We start from the raw sequence: 17332 nt of genomic DNA on the forward strand, positions 1-17332 counted from the left end.
ACGAGCCAGTGGTGCCTTCTCACAATCAACAACATCATGAGTTGGATTAAGAAGAGCATTGCCATCAGGCCGAGGGACAAGGAGGAAGGAGGTTTTGATTCATCCTTTTTGATCAAGCACTGCTGCCAGAAACTGGATTGGCACCTTGTGAGTGTTTCAGATACTTCTTGCCAACTCTGAGGTCCAGCAGAATCCTGCATGAAGGATCTTAAACTCAAGGCTTGGAAAGCGGGACACAGACAGAGGGAAGGGACCTGCCTAGCATCACACAATTAAGTGAGTGGTGGGTTGGGAAGTGACTGGACTCTTCCCGAGATCTGGTTCAGTTCCCTCTATGCTGGGTCCTGTTCTTGTAGGTCAAATATGTGTATTCAAAAGTTGTGAGGGTACCCAAGAGCGTCAGGCTGGCCAAAGAGATGCTTTGTGTTCAAAATAAAGTCCTGTTTCCTGGAAACGAAACTTTTTTGGGGGAAAAAAAGAGCAGGGCTCAGCTGAACACTGTGAGGAAAAAAGAAGTTGTTTTTGATGCTCTGAAAGAGGAACCAACCCCTTGCTCCTGAAATGCTTCACGGAAATGGATTCTTGGGTGTTGTTTAGTTTTATTTTAACTGCAGTGAGGGGTTGCAAAACCAGAGAATTTGACTCAAGGAAAAAAACCTCTGGAACTAGAGCATCTTCACAGATGTCCAGCAGAATTTCTCCATGGGAGAGCAGTGCTGCCACAGCACAGGTGGTGAGAGCTCAAAGCAGGGCACGAGTCTGGGTTGCCTGTCCATCCATAGCCACAAAATACACTCAAGCCAGAACAACTGCCTTAGTGAGAAGCAGCATTGTAGGGAACATGCACTGGCTGGGAGACCTGCACAGCTCATTGGAATAAAAGGATATGAACAATAATTGACTTTAATGCCACCCATGGTGAGAAGCAGAAGCACAGTGCAACTTGCTGCCCCAGTGTCTGCGTTGGCTGAGGATTTAACTGGTGCATTTTGGGGTTTCACTGATAGCCAGGGCTGTGGGGCACTGCCACGGTGCTGAGGCTGTACCTGTGCTCTGGTGTAAATCCCAGGCAGCGCTGCCAAAGCCACTGGGACTGCCCTGGCTCCACCACAGCAGAGCTGAGCTGGGAGGCCCCACTCTCTGCCAGGGAGAAGCTCTGGCAAGGGTTTGCATTTCAGAGGAGCACCCAGAACCCCAGGTGTCTCCCAGAACCAGGCTGGGGAGCAGTGACCACCCAGCTCTGTGTGGGGAGAAGCCTGTCCTGGTAGTTGGTGGCCCTGCTTGAAATCAGACCCAGCAGCATAGTGAAGAGGGAAAATGCAAAGGCTGGAGAGCCTGAGTATGGCAAAGTCTTATGTCTCCTCTCAGCTTCTCCCATACCCTCTCCCACCAGAGGGACAGGCCATGCAGAACCTTCCCTGGGAGGCTCTGCACTGCCTGCACCCAGTCCAGATCTTCACCATCTGTCCACTTCCCCTGCCACAAGTCAGCATCCCAGCAGCAGCTTGGGGAGATGAGTGAGGGTCACAAAACTCACCCCCTGGGCATGTACTGGGGAGCTGGGCTGGGGACACAGAGCGGGGTGCAGCCTGCTCAGTGACAGCCCTTCCTGGTGGGTGGTGAAGCTGCTCTCACAATGGTTTCCCATGAAAAGCCTGCACCAGGAAGTTCCCCACTTAGGCTCCTTGGAAAAAAATCTTCCTCTGCAGGAAATTGCTTCCTGAAAACAGCCCGGCCGTCTGGAGAAGCTGCCGAGGAATTGATGTGTGTGCGGGGCAGGCGAGGGGCTGGATCTGCAGACCAGGGAGGGATGGAGCCCGGCAGAGCCGAGGGCCAGGGCTCAGATGGCTGTATCCAACACATTCCTGAGCCAGGCTTGACAGTAGATGCTATTGGCTTCTTAAGTCCCATAAATATCCTGTCCTACTCCATCATTGCAGTGATGGACTCTGGAGGGTCTCATGCCAAAGGGAGCATTGGAGCTTTCCCCTCCTCTGGTCCTCTGCAGGGAAGGATTTTCTAAGGATGGTGACACACAGCTCCCAAGCCTCCTTATTTAAAACTCACTGCTAAAAGGATAAATAATCTTAAATATTCTCCAGTTCTTCCTCTGGAAGGAGCCTGGAGCCCAGGAAGTGTAGCTGGGAAAAAGGGAAATGGTGTTGCTTAAGGATGTTTTCTCAGTTTAATTAGATTGAATCTGCCCTCCCTTGCTGGTGGAGCCTCTGGGCTCTTGGTTCCTGCTTAAACATGAGCCCCTTTTCTCTCCTGGGTTTCATAGAAAACACACCCATTTCCATAAAAATTCAGGGGTGTCCTCAAACCCTGAACGTGGAGCCAGACTTTTCCTGGGTGGCCAGTGAGGGCGACAGGAACCAATTGAAACACATGACATGTCAGTTCTTTTTTTCACTGTGAGGATGGTCAAACACTGCACCAGCTTGCCCAGAGAAGGTGTGGAGCCTCCATCCTTGGAGATACTGGGATACCCAATAGCAGGGGCAATACTTGCCCTAAGAGATGCTGCTGTGAGGCAGGAGCTGGACTGGACACTCCTCAGAGGGACCTCCAGCCTCAGCCCCTCTGAGCTGATGATCCCTGTGAGATGGTAACGGCCCCAGGCTGCCCAGACACTCCACGTGCCTTCTGACTTTTGCACAGGAAGGGATGGTTTGCTTCATCTGCAGGAACCTGCCCGAGAACAGCTCTGCTGTCTTTGGAGCAGAGTTCATTGACACATTGACAAGAACGTCTCCAGCTGTGCAGCAAAAGGGCATCTCGGAGAGCGAAATGTTATGTCCATTTAATAGAAGAAAAATGGCATTATCCCAGGACCTGGCAATGCCAGTTCCACGTGCTTGTGGCTGCCTTGTGTTTCACAAGATGCTCCACAAAGGTTTCTGCTTGTGGTGCTTCTTCCCCAGCCTCCATCCATCTGCCTTGCCACGTGGAAGATGCTTCCAGGGCTCAGCATCCCCGCGGGATGGAGCCCAACATCAGAGCCTTTGCCCCAAGGCAGGGCTGCGGTAGGAAGGCTGAATCTGTTCCCGTGGCTGAGCTGGATGCCTGCAGCGCCAGAGCTGATGCTCCACGGGGATTGTTTGCTGCAGACAGGAGACTTGGACCCTCCTGCTGAGTGTTTGTGGGTGAAAGGCTTCGCCAGGCCAAAGTCATCTGACATTTTTCTCGGGGGCGGGTGAAGTTAATGAGTCCAGATTAGGCAGTGCGGAGGCTGGGGAGCTGGATTTCTGCTGAATATATATGAAGACAAATGTAAATTCTAAACTTTCTAGGGAGTATTTTTACCCTGGCTCAGTGCTAACATTGATAAAAATAGTCACAAATTAGTGCAAGAGTAGAAAGTAAAATTGGGGATTTTTTTTCCCTGTTAAAACCATGCATCTGCTACCATAACTACCAGGAGTTAACCTCTTCCATGCATTAATGAAACATGGGGTAAACCATCAACAAGTGCCCTCTCCTGACAAAATAACTCCTACTACATTAAATAATTAGGAAGGGAACCTGAAGTTAAATAAAAAGTCTTTTTTAAAAATTTAATTTTAAAGATAGAAAAAAGTGATTCAGTCCTAGAAATTCAGCACTGCAAGAGGATGTTAACATTACACCAGCCCACCTGCCTGGTTCCTTAGCACCCAAACGCTTGCAAAGGTGATGGGAGGTATCAGCCCCATTCTACAGAATGGGAAGCACACAAAACTGTGGATTCACTGAACGTCACAGAGCAAACCAGAAGCTGGCCTGGGGGCCTAGGTTACCTGAGCAAATTGCCAGCTGAAATCTTGCTCACAAAACATGGCTTTGAGCTGCCAGTCCAGCATTAAGCTGCCAGGAAGGTGCTTCCTGTCTTGGTACTGATGGATATTTGATCACAGGCACCTGAGCCGGGTGAAGACTCCTTCTAGAAGAGTTTAACAGCTTTATGGTCTGGTATCTGGGCCACCAATCATACCTAATACCTCTTCTTAGATGTAGCAAACAGCTGATGAGCGGTGAGAAGGTAAGTCTTCTGAAGGTTTTTTAGCTGCTACAGCCCAGGTTTGCTGGGGGAGAGGCTGTAAGGAAAATCCTTTGGGGGTGAAGTGTTGTGAAGAAAGTGCATTTTTTTTTTGCACACAAAAAATAGCTTTTCAGAGGTTGATTTTTAAGAATAAAATATATATTAACTTCTGATCAGCTTCTAATTTACTTTGTTCTGTAAATCCTTAGGAGCCCCTGCCTCACCTAAGCTGTAGGTAGTACCATGCATCCCCTGGGGTGTGACACCTTCTGCCCTTTACTCACATCTTGCCTCCCCCCTTGGCTCAAAGTAGGGTCTGTCACAGCCTTGGGAGCGATGTCTCTGCAGGGGCTGCCAGGGCCTGGAGTGGGTTTTGGGCAGACATCTGCTAATGATGCACTTACCTTGTGTTCTGCCATGACTCATGGTCTTTGTTTCTAAAACATCAAAACAACCTGTGGGCTCTGCAGTCAGAGAATCTGGGAAAAGAGAGGTGGTGGTGATGGAAATGAGGAACCCGAGCTGGCATCTGCACCAGCATCATGGGAGATGGGGAGAGATGAAGACAAAAGCACTCTGAAGCCAAGCCAGCGAGATGGGGCTGTGGGCAAGGGGAGGTTTCCTGATCACTGCACTGGGCATCAAGCAGGACTGTTGGAGAAGAGAGCCTTTCCACAGCAGAAAAACGGCCAGAAAGACGTGCACAACAGATGAACACAACCTGTGTTAGAAACCTGGGGTCAGGTCTGGTATTGTGGTATGGGGATGATGGCGATCCCCAGGCTCCCCAGGGCAGCAGTCACGGCACCAACCCCGCTGGAGTTCAAGAAGGGTTTGGACAATGCTCTCAGGCACGTGGTGGCACTCTTGGGATGGCCTTGGGCAGAACTAGAAGCTGGGCTCAATGATCCTTGTGGGTCCCTTCCAACTCAGGATGTTCTATGATTTCATGAATCCTCTTGTAGAGTGGTTATCACTTCGTGCAGTCCTTGTCACAAGCACTTGGGGCTTGTGGGACCTGAGCTGGAAGCTGCCCATTTCTGGACAGGTGTTGTTCTTCTGCCTGTCAGCAAAGCCTTGTGCATGGGGGGGACAACCACCACCAACATCCCAGAGCCCCTGCCAGCCGCGCTGGGCTGAAGGAGGTGCTGGCACACCATGTCCTGGCCCCAGCCTGCAAGCCATGTCTCGGGAAACCTTGCGGGGTCGAGATGCCCTCTCCATGGGAAGGCATTTCGGGGAATGCCCTCAGCTCTCTGCAGAGCAGGGATTTCTCTCCGGCGGGAGAACCCCCCGCGGGTGCCAGTCCCGGAGCCTTTGCACGGCGCCTTTGGCTGCGGCGCAGCGCGGAGCGGCGGACTGCAGAGGGCAGCACGGCCCCGGGCTGGCCCCGAGCGCCGCCGCCCGCGGGCTGCCACGGCACCCAGCAGCGCGACCCCGACCCCGAGAGCCCGGAGCAGCCACAAGCGAGGGGAAGCTCTTCCAAAGTCCCTCAGGTCCTGGCTGGGCAGGCAGAGGGTGTCACCCTTTTGTTAAGTGACATTATTTTGCTTCGGCCCTTCTCAGAGTGAGATCTGTACTTGCCTCCGCAGGTGACGCGTCTGGAGCCTGTCCCGAAACTCGTGTGGTTGCTGCTGCGACCGCAGAATGGAGGTGAAACATTTCTCTTCTGGTTTCACAGGACCGTACGCTGGCGGCTACACCTGCCTCCCTCGCACCACCAAAAAGGATCCCTGTAAGATTTCTGGGCTGTTTTCAGCACAACAGGGACTTTAGACCCAGATTTTAGTTCTTTGCACAAGCCGCTGCTGCTCCCCTTGTGAATTGAAGGTGCTTCGATAAACATTCTGAAAGGTCAGCTATTTTCACTGTGCCTGTGGCTTGCATAAGAACCTCAACATCCTCTGCTGCAAAGAGCAGTGCTAGGAACTTCCTACTGCCACGCTGAATCACAATAGCTTCCCACAGCAACCAGTGGTAAAAATAAACTGGGCAAGGGGAAGTGGACAGCTTCTGCTGTTCCGCTTTCTTGGGCACACTTGAGTCACAAAGAAAGCGATGTAGAACAAGACATTTATTTTGCTGATGCCAATGAAATCCATGAATGGTTCAGAGCACGGTCCCGCTGAAATCAGAGTGTTTTGCAATGAGGCGCTCGCTGTGCTCAAAGTTAAGCATGTGCTCAAATGCTGTCTTAAGTCGGTATTTTCATTAGGATCCAGCCTTAGGAATGAGACTGAAAAGAGGCAGGGACCCCTGCACATCCAAGAGCTGCTTTTGTACTAAAGGCACAGGAATACAGCCCTCTTGGTATGTTTCATGTGTTAAGGGTCTATAAAAGACCACTGAGGAGACAGTGGCTCTGGAATGGTTTCAGTAGTAGATCTCAGCTTTGAGAAAAGCAGATTTTGACCAGAAGAAAAGAGTCTTCAAATACAAATCAATTTGGAGTTCTGCCTAGAGACAATGCCATTTGAACAGCACAGTTCTCAACAACATTACAACTAAGACTCTGTGTGTGCACGTGTTTGTTTGCGTGTGGGGGAGTGTTTTAAGAGCAATATTTTTCCTGTTACACAAGGTACAGCCCAGTTCTGGCTGAAACTCAGCCAGCTGGGGAAAAAACTTGAGGAGATCTAGTCAGGTTGCTGAGCTTGGGAATCTTCTGGTGAAAGAGACCTGCCTCTTCCCTTCAAACAGTGTGTGCTGACAAAGTTTATATTAAGAGGCAAAGAGGTTAAAAGGAAGAAAAAAATGGAATGGCTTATCTGTCCCAGATTGGGGTGAAGGAATGGTTTCCCCTCATACTTACAACAATTTGGAGAGCAAGGGCTTTTAGGATAACCCAGGAGAGAAGAGACCACAGCAGAGCTCTAGTCAAACCTCTGGCTGAAAGCTGGGTCAGCCCTGGGGGCAGGCCAGGTTACCTGGGGATGCCTTGAGTTGGATCTTGAAATCAATTGAGGATGGAGATTGCACAACCTCTCTGAGCAATCCACCAATGTTTGAGTGCCCGCATGGTGAAAATAGACTGCAGTAGAAGTGGCTCATACGGAACCACATTTTTAATGTCATCCTGCTCATTAAAAAGAGAAAGATCAAATCTATTTTGTAACAGGAACAGTTTGTGTGAGGCACGGAAAACTTCTGGTACCAGAGGACTGATTCACATGAGAAGGAATGTAAAAGATGGAAGGAAACCAAAGGGTGCCTCCAGTTACATTCCTGTCTTGAAATGTTAGTGTTGCAGCACAAAAGGTTTGTATTTATAGTAGTGGATACCAACAGGGAAGATACTCTAAAAATAAACAAGGATGCGCGGTAAAAACATCTATGTTGTAGCTCATTCTAGGAACGAAAGGGAATGCGGAGGCTTAATGAGTCTCAGTCGATTTTATTTTGGAACTGTGAGTTCCTGTCAAAGACCAAACAAGGGCTGGGCACGACCTACTCAGAACCCACGCGGGCCTGCACACCCGCCGGCCCGCGGCCTGGGTCACTGCACTGCCTGACCTTTTCATTAAGCCGTAGCCCGCGCTTGGGCGGAGGGCCCGGGGTCAGCCCCGGCGGGCCGTGCCGTGCCGAGCCCGGTGCCCGGCTCCCGGTGCGCGGGGCCCGGTGCCCGGCTCCCGGTGCCCGGCGGGCTCCCGGTGCGGGGCCCGGTGCCCGGCTCCCGGTGCGGGGCCCGGTGCGGCTCCCGGTGCCCGGTGCGGCCCCGCGGCCCTTCCCGCGCTCTGCCCCCGCCGCGGCCCCGCCCCTGCCCATATTGGGCCGCCCCGCTTCCCCCCGCCGCGCCTCATTGGCTGCGGGGGCGCGGGGGCGGGGCCGCGCGGGGGCGGGGCCGGCGTGCGCGCGGCGCGGCGCCGGGCGGGGCCGAGGCGCTGTGCCCCGCCGCCGCCCCGCCCCCCGAGGCATGACTCGCGAGCCGCCGGCCGAGCGCCGCTTTAATTGAGGCCGCCGGCATGGGGCGCAGCGCGTAGGGCAGAGCGGGGGCCGCCGCGCTCCGGGCCGCAGACACCGCGTACCCGCGGCCGTGCCGAACGGAGTCGCGTCCGGCGCAGCGCGAGACCGACCCAGCGGAGCGGGGCTGCGTCCGGACGCCGCGTGGGTGGCCGGCGGGCCGGGCGCTGGCGGCCGCCGCTGCCGAGCCCCATGAAAACGCAGGTCTGGGGGAGCTCCCCGCGGGCGCCCATGGCTGCGGCGATGCCGTGCAAGAGCGCGGAGTGGCTGCAGGAGGAGCTGGAGTCGGGCGGCGGCCGCTCGCTGCTGCTGCTCGACTGCCGCCCCCACGAGCTCTTCGAGAGCTCGCACATCGAGACGGCCATCAACCTGGCCATCCCCGGGCTCATGCTGCGCCGCCTCAAGAAGGGCAACTTGCCCATCCGCTCCATCATCCCCAACCACGAGGATAAGGAGCGCTTCGTTAAACGCTGCAAGGCCGACACGGTGCTGCTCTACGACGAGGCCACCGCCGACTGGCAGGACAGCGGTGCCGCCACCTCCGTGCTGGGGCTCCTGCTCCAGAAGCTGCGCGATGATGGCTGCAAAGCCTATTACCTGAAAGGTGAGGTGCCCCTCGCCCTCCCTCCGGCCCCGTCCCGCTCCCGCAGCCCTTGTCCGTGTCCCCCTGCGCAGCCCCTGGCCGGCCGCTGCATCCCTACCCTGCCCATCCCCTAGTGGGACGGAGGTGGCTGACTCGTTTTGCTTCCTTCCCTTATCCGTTCTGCCTGATTTATATATTTTTTTTCTGTGGTTTTTTTCCCCTCCTCTGCATCCCGCTTTAATCCCCCGCACAAAATGGTCGCAGGCTGGAAGCGGCCGGGAGCGCCCCGCTTCTTCCTGCGTCGCCTCCCCGGTAGCGGCGGGAGGAGCCCCCAGCCTGGCCGCCGGCGCGGCCCCTCCGGCGCTGACCCGTCCCAAGCCGATCCCGGCTGGGCGGCGCCGGGCGCCCCTCGCCTCCGCTCCCCGGCGGGAGCCTGTCGGGGCTTCCCCGCGCCGGCACCAGGCTCCTCTCCAGCCCTCTGGCAGGAATGGCCGGGTTTTGCGGGGCAAGAGAGCCCTTCTCTATTTTTAATTTTACCTCTCCACATAACCAAAAGCCCTCGCTTGGGTTTTCCTCCCTCTTTGCCGGGCAGTGCCGCCGGTCTGGGAGAGGGCAGCCCGGCTGCTCCCCCGGGACAGGGCGATGCGGAGCGGGAAGCTGCGCTGCAGGGGAGCCGAACCCCGCACACGCCCCTCTGCCAGGGCTGGGGGTGCTTTGGGAGCTTTGGTTTCTTGGGGGTTTTTTTGGCCGTTTTGAAAGATCGCAGCGGGCTGAGCGGAGCCCACAGCTGGGCTGCTGAGACCCTTCCCATCCTCCCAGTGCTCCCAGTCCGGTCGCTGGGTGGCGGCTTTGAGGCAGGAATAACAGGAGAGCGGGGGAGAGTGGTCAAGAAAGTTGCCACTTGCGGCTCTTTAAAAAACACGGCTGTTCCTTGAAAGACCCTTTCTGGAGGGTCGGGGAAGCCCCTGGTGGCGGGGTGGGCGGCAGGGGGACAGTCAGGTATTTGAGGAGCCCTCGGGGCTGCGCAGCCCGCACACGCCTCCTTCCGAAACGTGGTAAGGGGCCAGCACGGGGGTTGATCGCATTCCCCCCTCGACCCTCCGATCCCTGCCCCTGGGCGAGTCTCCCATCCCATCATCGCATCCCGGTTTGGGGTTTCCCCACGGGCTCCCTTGCTCCCTCGCTTTGCAGTCCCTCTTCTCGCCCTGTCGTCCTCATCCCCGGCAGGAAGGAGCGGTTTTAAAGTTACTCCTCAGATCTCCCCGATGGGCAGGGGAGGAGCTGAGCCCCTTTCTCTGCCTTTTTCCGGGAGCCTCGGTGGGAAATGTTTCTAATTAAAATTCCAAAATGGCTCCTCGGCGCTGTCTGGCGGCGCGGGGGGAGGAGGAGGGCGAGGACGAGCCTTTTTCATGAATGGATGTGGCAGGAGCTGTCTGTCCTGCTCAGTGACCCCGCCACAACCGCCGAACCCACTAACGAAGTTTCCAGGAGCCCTCTCTAATTAAACCATTTGTCAGTGTCAGATCCCGATGGCTGAGCTCCGCTTTAATACCGCCTGGAGAGGAGGTAGATCGGTGGGGTTTTTGCTTCCCTGCCTCTGTCTTCCTTCCCAAGCAGCTGAGCTGAAGAGCCGGAGAAAAAGTCTTAGGGGCAGACGTGAAGGGTCCCATCCCTCTGAGCCCCTGCTGTGGTTTGGGTGAAGAGCAAACCTGTGACACTGCTGTATTGCAAAACCTATTTTGTAGCGATAAAATAATTGCGAGGATCACTCTGTGGCAAAACTTGGGGTCTTTTTTCCTGCTTGGAAGTGAATAATTTCGTTGGGTTTTAGTGCCTGGGATGGGCATGTGGTGGGTGTCCCTGATCTGTCCTTTCAGACATGGATACTTTTCTCTCTAAGTGGCATAATAGCTCTTGCCTAAACTGCCCCAGATCCTTATTTTTGAGAACCTAACAGGGCAAGATTGTGTCTTGGCATTGATTTTATTTGTGGGTGTTTCTTTCTTTTGTGGTTGAGATTTGGTCCTGTTTTTCACAAGCAATATTGAACTTTGTGAGAACTGCTCCTTGCTCTCCTGGGACCCGTTTGCTCAGTATCAGTTTGTCCAGGGAAGATAAGGGAGCAGGGAAATGCCTTTCTTGCTGTGAAGTTGAAGGGATACCAGCTTCTTGCTGGTAAAGACTTTCTGAGTAACATATGTTCACAGGTAGAAGGATTTCCTATTCTGAAGATTAAAACATCTTTTTCTTTCTCTCTGCCTCTCCCCTTCCCTCTCTCCTTTCCCCCTTCCCAGGTGGCTTTAACAAGTTTCAGACTGAATATTCTGAGCACTGCGAGACAAACCTTGACAGCTCCTCACCCAGCAATTCTCCCCCAGCATCAGTCCTTGGCCTGGGAGGGCTGCGGATAAGTTCTGACTGCTCAGATGGCGAATCCGACAGGGAACCCAGCAGTGCCACGGAGTCGGACGGGAGCCCCATCCCGAACAATCAGCCTGCCTTTCCAGTCCAGATCCTACCTTACCTGTACCTGGGCTGTGCCAAAGATTCCACCAACCTGGACGTCCTGGGCAAATATGGCATTAAATACATCCTGAATGTGACTCCTAACCTGCCAAACATGTTTGAGCATGATGGAGAGTTCAAGTACAAGCAGATCCCCATCTCAGATCACTGGAGCCAGAACCTCTCGCAGTTCTTTCCCGAGGCCATTGCTTTCATTGGTAGGTAGTTGGCAGAACATCTCTTTTCATACTCACCGCTTGGGAATGTGGTGTGCCGCTTCCCAGGGCTGCTGCTCTCTGCAGCCTCACCTCTCCAGGGCACAGCATCAGCTTAGCAGCAAACCTCACGCTGTGAGGTGGCACATCTGGTGCATATCATCCTGGCTGAGTTCAGGGAAGCCTCCCCTTCCAAAATTAAGCCCTCTTGCAGCACCTCAGCTGAGCTACCTGCAAGTGGTCTGACTGGCCCTGCTGCCTCTCGCCCCTGTGTGGTGATTTGCACTGCTGTGAAATGGCTGAACCCAGGCAGTAGGGAGCTCCTTTGCCTGCTCTGCTTGGGGATGGGAGCTGCTTTAGTCTGACTGGTGCCAGCAATTCCTTAGCCCCAAATGTGGTTAAAATCAGGGAGTGCGTGTGCATGTGTGTTTTCTTTTCCCGAGGGGATTTGCTAGTCTAGTTGGGATCCTGCTGTAAGTCACCCTAGCATAACTAACTCCTTGTATGGATACTTCTCCTAAGGTAAGTGTCAACACAATGAGTTAGTGATTATAATTATACTGCAGAGTTTGGATAGAAAAACTGCTTTGTAGACAGCCCCTGTGACAGTTTTGGCTGGTGGTGGTGGGGTTCAGGAAGGAAGATCTCTCAGGCCAGCCTTGACTTTGAGAATTGCCTCTTATTCTGTGGGAAGTGTATGTTGGGCTGAACAGGGCTGTACACTTCCAGGCTGACCTGTGCTGTTTGCTCACAATATTCATTAGCCTAATCAGCTCTGTTTTATGGGGGTGAATGGCACAGGCAGTAATATCACTGTTAACTATTGAAAACCCCATGGCTTCATGCCTGATTACAAACGCTTGTACAGGTAAAGGAAAGGGGGACCTTTTGCCTGCAGACTGAAGCCTGGGCAGCCCATTTGAGACCCCGTAGCTTGTGCTTGCTGTGCTGTAAGGCCTGAAAAGGGGCAGAGCAGTGGTAGATCCTGGGCTGCTCTTCAGCTGTCAAAAACCCTGATTCCCACATGCTCTCCTTTGCCCCCACCTTCTGCCCTCCAGTAACATGACTGTGGTCAGAAGCTGCTGCTTCAGTGTGGCAACAGGGACTTGTCTGATGTCCCATCTGCACTTCCTGCATGAGCAGGGTTTTAAACGTCAGGGGTGAGGTACAATGTCCCTGCTGACATGTGGCATTTGGGATCTGTCTGCTCTAGTCAGCCCATGTCTCTGTGAACACCGAGCTTGTGCTTTCCAGTTAATGACAGGAAATGGAGGATTACCTCACTCTAAAACCAAACACCAAGAAATGCTGTGCAGGTCAGATGAAAGGCAAAAATGTCTGGAAAAATGTTGAACGGGAGAGCCTGGGGGGAGGGCTGGGTACATTGGGCGGTGATTGCCCACCCTACTGGAAATTCTTGCCTGGTTTTGGAGCCTGGGCAGAAAACCTGTTGTGGCTTGGGTTTGGATTTTTGTTTTGCCGGCTTCTTCTTTGCCCTTCCCTGCACTTACGGTGCCAGAGTGTCTCTTACCTCCGGCTTTGCCCGAGGTTCCTCTTTCTCCTGCCACTTTTTCGCTCCCCGCCAAGCTCTGTCAAATGACTGACTTCAAATAGGGCTGCCCAGAAGTAGAAGCAGCGCTGGGTACTTGCGTGCATTCAGTGCTCTCAGTGGCGTGTCCCTCTTTCAGCACTGAGATGTCAATTCATAAAGGGATCACGCTGTTCCGGCTGTGCGAGAGACAATGAGTGTGTGTGTGCTTTTCAGTTGGTGGCAAGGGAGGGGAAATTTCGCTGCTGTTCTCTCGCCATTTTTTGGTCCAGCCTGCATTCCTGCTTCCCGCTACCATTCATCCTGAGAGCCTCCTCCAACACAAGCGTTTGTTTGTGGTGAAGTGCATTTCTGTCGATCCTAAAGAACAATTTCACAATAAGGGAATTTCCTACACTTCAGACTGCGCTTAAATTGGCATTGGCTGCAGTCGTGTAACTTTCTAGTGGTAGGAGGACAGGAACAGCAGAGGAGAATAGCTCATGTAGTGCTGGGCTGCAGCCTTGCCCTGAGTGCACAGCCTTCCCTGGTTTAGTTGGAGTTGAGGTGGGTGTGCTGTGCCCAACCACCAGCATCTCCCTGGAGCTGTTGTCTCCAGCTTCATCTGCCTCCTGTAGGTTACTCCAACTCTCTTGAGTAGAGGGTACTGATGTTCCCTAGGCGAGGGATGTGTTGCTAGACTTGATTGATAATTCTCAAGCATATGAAATGCTTGGCCTTGCTGGGGATGTGTAGCTTTGCTATGCAGCAGGTATATATCAGGAGCCCTGTGGGGAGAGATGTGGGTGTCCAAGGGACATGGGATGGTGTCACTAGGGGCAGGGGATCCAGTTCTGGCAGTCGCCGTGGTGCTGGGAGCTTGCAGCTGCCACCTGGCCCCGCTCCAAAGCCATGTGTTTTTGGTGCAGAATAATAGACTCCCCCTTCCCCTTGTCTTGTTTCAGATGAGGCCCGTTCCAAGAAGTGTGGGATCCTCGTTCACTGCCTCGCTGGCATCAGCCGGTCCGTAACAGTCACTGTCGCCTACTTGATGCAAAAACTCAACTTGTCCCTGAACGATGCCTATGACTTTGTGAAAAGGAAAAAATCCAACATTTCTCCAAACTTTAACTTCATGGGCCAGCTCCTGGACTTTGAAAGGACTCTGGGACTCAACAGCCCCTGTGACAACCGCTCGCCCAGTGAACAGCTCTACTTCACCACCCCCACCAACCACAACCTGTTCCAGCTGAACACTCTGGAGTCCACATGAAGAGGACGCTGCCTGGTCGGGAACTTGAGCATCGAGTCGCTTCTCTTGAGTATTTCAACTCTTACGAAAATATCTGTCTAGCCAGGCAGCTCTGAGATGAGTAGCTTCTCTGGGCAGAGGTGCCTGGTCGCTGCTTTAGGAAGGCTAATGCCGTTCACTAAGTATCCTGATCCAAGTGGTTTGAAGAGGTAGTGTTTTTACAGGGGGTTATTTAACACGGGCGATGTTACAGCGTTAGGGACGCAGCTGTCACCGGCAATAACCGCTTTCCTGGGTCCATTGAGACTGTCAGAACACGCACACGTGTGAAGAGCTACCGGGGGTTAGCTTGCTGTGGAAAATGAGGAGATTTATGCACTTGGAAACCTTGAACAAAAGGTGTTGGGCCAAGACTGTTTTAAAACCCAAGTTTACTTTTTTTGATTTAAAAAAAAAAATAAGAAAAGGTAGATATTACTCGAGCTTTGGGTTCAAACTCTTTTTAGATATGTAAGTTCTTGACTGTTTGTACAGACCAGGTTGCAAAACCAGTATTTTATTCTGTTTCTTGTTTGATCATTTATTATTTTTTTTAATCAAATGTTTATATTGACCAAATGCATTTTGCACACTTTGTGAAGCCTTGGTATGTCCTGGCATATTACTGGGTACTCCAGAGAGAGATACATGCTGCTGCTGTTGTTGTTAGCATCTGGTAGGAAGCTTTGTTATGTGTGAAGGCCAGTTGGGCTTAAACGCAACCCCTTCACCACTCCTGCACTCACAATCACAAACTCTGCACTGATTCAGCCAAGGTGACTAAGCCGCAAGCTTTTTTTTAATGCCACCCCTGCCAAAAACACTGTTTGCTATTGCCAGAGGTAAAACTCTCATAGCCTCCAGAGTTGGTAGAAGCATGTCTGAGCCCGGCTTCACTCTCTGCTGCCTGTTGACTGATTTAAAGTCATCCAGCTGGCCCGAAACCATTCCAGCTTCCCGAGTCCAGAAGGTAGTTGCAGTGCTGGCGTTTCTTGTGCACACTGGATTCTTTCCCACGTGTGCGGGGTGGAGGGGGAATGCAGCGAGCGCCTGGAGCAGAGCAAGGATTGTGTGGCGGGACAGGACTCAATCGTCACGCACGGAGCGCGTGAGGGGAGTGAAGAGGTGTGGAGATGATGAGGAGAGCATCGTAACAGAGAATTTTTATATATATATATATATATGAATATATATATTAACTGGCAAATTCTGAGATGATTGGAGCTTTCAACAGAGGTTCTGATTTTTTTTCTTCCTCTTTCGAATAACTTTATGCTGTGCCTTCTATTCTGAGAAGACTTGTATGTATTTCTGGCTAGTGTTTGGCAAACTCCTTTTACCAAGCTGGGAGGGGAGGAAGTGGTAATAATTTCTGGGAGGAGGGCAGAACGGATTTAGAAATTTCTTTATTGGCTGCAATGTAGTCCCTCCTTTCTCCCCCCTCCCTGTCCACTTTAACTCTCATATAAGTGAAAAAAAAAAAAAAAGCCACGGATTTTTTTCTAAATATCCAGTTTTTTGTACTTTTTTCAAGAAAAATAAAAAATAATTAAAAAAATCTCCATCTGGAGGAATGTTTGACGCTGTCACATCCTGAAACTGTTCTTTTTGTTAAAGATGTTATCAGAATGTTGGAATGAGCTTCTGTTTCTTGTTTTCTGGTTGTTTTTTGTTTGTTTGTTGGGTTTTGTTTGCCACAATGTTGGGATTGTGGGTCATTGGAAGGGAGAATGGGCGTACAGTTGTGAGTGAGAAAATTGAGAATATCCTAATTGCATCTTACCTCATGGAGGAATTTATTTTTTCAGGGATTTTTTGACAGTGCATCTCTGTTGCATTACAGCTAAGCTGGTTTGTAAAGGCTTCATGCGCTGTTAGTGGTCTTTATTCTTTAAAGGAAAAAAATAAGATGCGTCTTCTGATTAGTACAAATGAGAGCTTGTTAGTGAGGAATGGTTCTGCTTTCTGAGTTATGAAGGAAAATTAGTGACCCTATATATACTGATCCAATATTGGGACTTTGTTTATATTGCAAATAAATATTATTTTTTCTTTAAAAATGATGTTTGTGTCAGATCCTTGTCTAGCCTCTGCCCGTATAAGGGCACACTGCTCTTATCCATTTTTTATGGTCGATTAGGATCCTTCTGTGACCATGGAGAGCATTTGCTGGGCTGTGTTCAAGTGTGGTGTTTGGTTTCATGCACAGCTTAATTTTTAAGACCTGTGGTAAAATGGAGAGGGGGAGGTGGGTAGGCAAGGAGAGGGATAAGGGGGTATTGGATAAACTGAAGAACAAAGAACAGTTTGAGAATGGGACTGGCTTTGACCCCAGCCATTCCTCTGTGCCAAAAATAAATAGATAAACTAAAGACACTTTTGTTCGCTGTTTAAGCGTGGCCTACAAAGGCATTGCAAGGCCTTGCCCACAACTGTTGTGTTAGCAGACTTTATTTTGGTAGGAAAGCAAGAAGTCTGGGGCTTGTGGGCAGCCACCTGGGTTATCCTGGGGCTCTTGGAGAGCTGGAGCCCCCTCCTGCATCCCTGGGGAAGGGGGTGCTGTGTGTGTTACACTTGGGCTGTGCTGTGTCTCCCTGTGCTCCCTGCATGGTTTGTGGGGAATCTGGAGGGGCTGATGAGGGCTTTAGGGCGAAATGTGGCTCTAAACATCTGAGTGCAGCCTGTCTAAGGGAGCTGTGGCTCCCTGTGACTCTAGCTGGGCAGGAGTGGGTTTCCCCCAGTATTCCTTGTTTTAACCTGAATGGCAAGAAATTAAATTACTTCAGTTGTGCAGTCCCTCAGAGTAAGTGTATGTGTCATCTTGTTCTAATCCCAGGGTCTGAGCACAAAAGGTAGTTTTATTCCAGAAGCAGCTCAGGCTAGTGTGTGCAGAGGGGAGGTAGAGGTTGAAGCAGGAGCTGAGTGTGTGCATGAGTTTGTTTACTCCTGGACTCCATGATGGGAATCTATATATTGATTTGGAGGCCTGTTTGTGGCTAAACAAACAAAAATCTACCTGGTTTGCAGGGGAAAGAAGACCTTTAGGTTTTCCCTGGTAATTACATGGTAGAGTGGCTCTTGAGGAAGATAGGAAACTGTGCTGGAGGCTCGCTGTGCACTGAAGGAGTGCAGAACAGCTTGTCAGGTGTGTGGCTGTATTTGCTTCCATCTAATTTCCTCTCAGGTTTTTCTGCTACGGCATGGAGCAGGATATTCACAGTTAGCATTG

The 17332-nt window shown here is 51.9% G+C and overlaps 1 protein-coding gene across 1 annotated transcript; it reads left to right on the plus strand.

Moving 5' to 3' along the window:
* The first annotated feature begins 7940 nt into the window (after window positions 1-7940).
* Window positions 7941-16163, plus strand: DUSP7 (dual specificity phosphatase 7). The gene is made up of 3 exons (XM_038149354.1): window positions 7941-8585; window positions 10859-11287; window positions 13778-16163. The coding sequence occupies exons 1-3, from the start codon at window positions 8174-8176 to the stop codon at window positions 14083-14085; spliced, it is 1149 nt and encodes a 382-aa protein (XP_038005282.1). The 5' UTR covers window positions 7941-8173; the 3' UTR covers window positions 14086-16163.
* The last annotated feature ends 1169 nt before the right edge of the window (window positions 16164-17332 follow it).

Source organism: Motacilla alba, chromosome 12, assembly GCF_015832195.1.
Source record: "Motacilla alba alba isolate MOTALB_02 chromosome 12, Motacilla_alba_V1.0_pri, whole genome shotgun sequence".
In the NCBI taxonomy this organism is placed as follows: Eukaryota; Metazoa; Chordata; class Aves; order Passeriformes; family Motacillidae; genus Motacilla; species Motacilla alba.

What these genes read in the sequence shown, in the direction of transcription:
- DUSP7 (XM_038149354.1), top strand. Translation starts at nt 8,174, where the DNA reads ATGAAAACGCAGGTCTGGGGGAGCTCCCCGCGGGCGCCCATGGCTGCG. An exon ending in CAAAGCCTATTACCTGAAAG is followed by an intron (nt 8,586 to 10,858) that starts GTGAGGTGCCCC and finishes CCCCCTTCCCAG; the next exon opens with GTGGCTTTAACAAGTTTCAG. An exon ending in CGAGGCCATTGCTTTCATTG is followed by an intron (nt 11,288 to 13,777) that starts GTAGGTAGTTGG and finishes GTCTTGTTTCAG; the next exon opens with ATGAGGCCCGTTCCAAGAAG.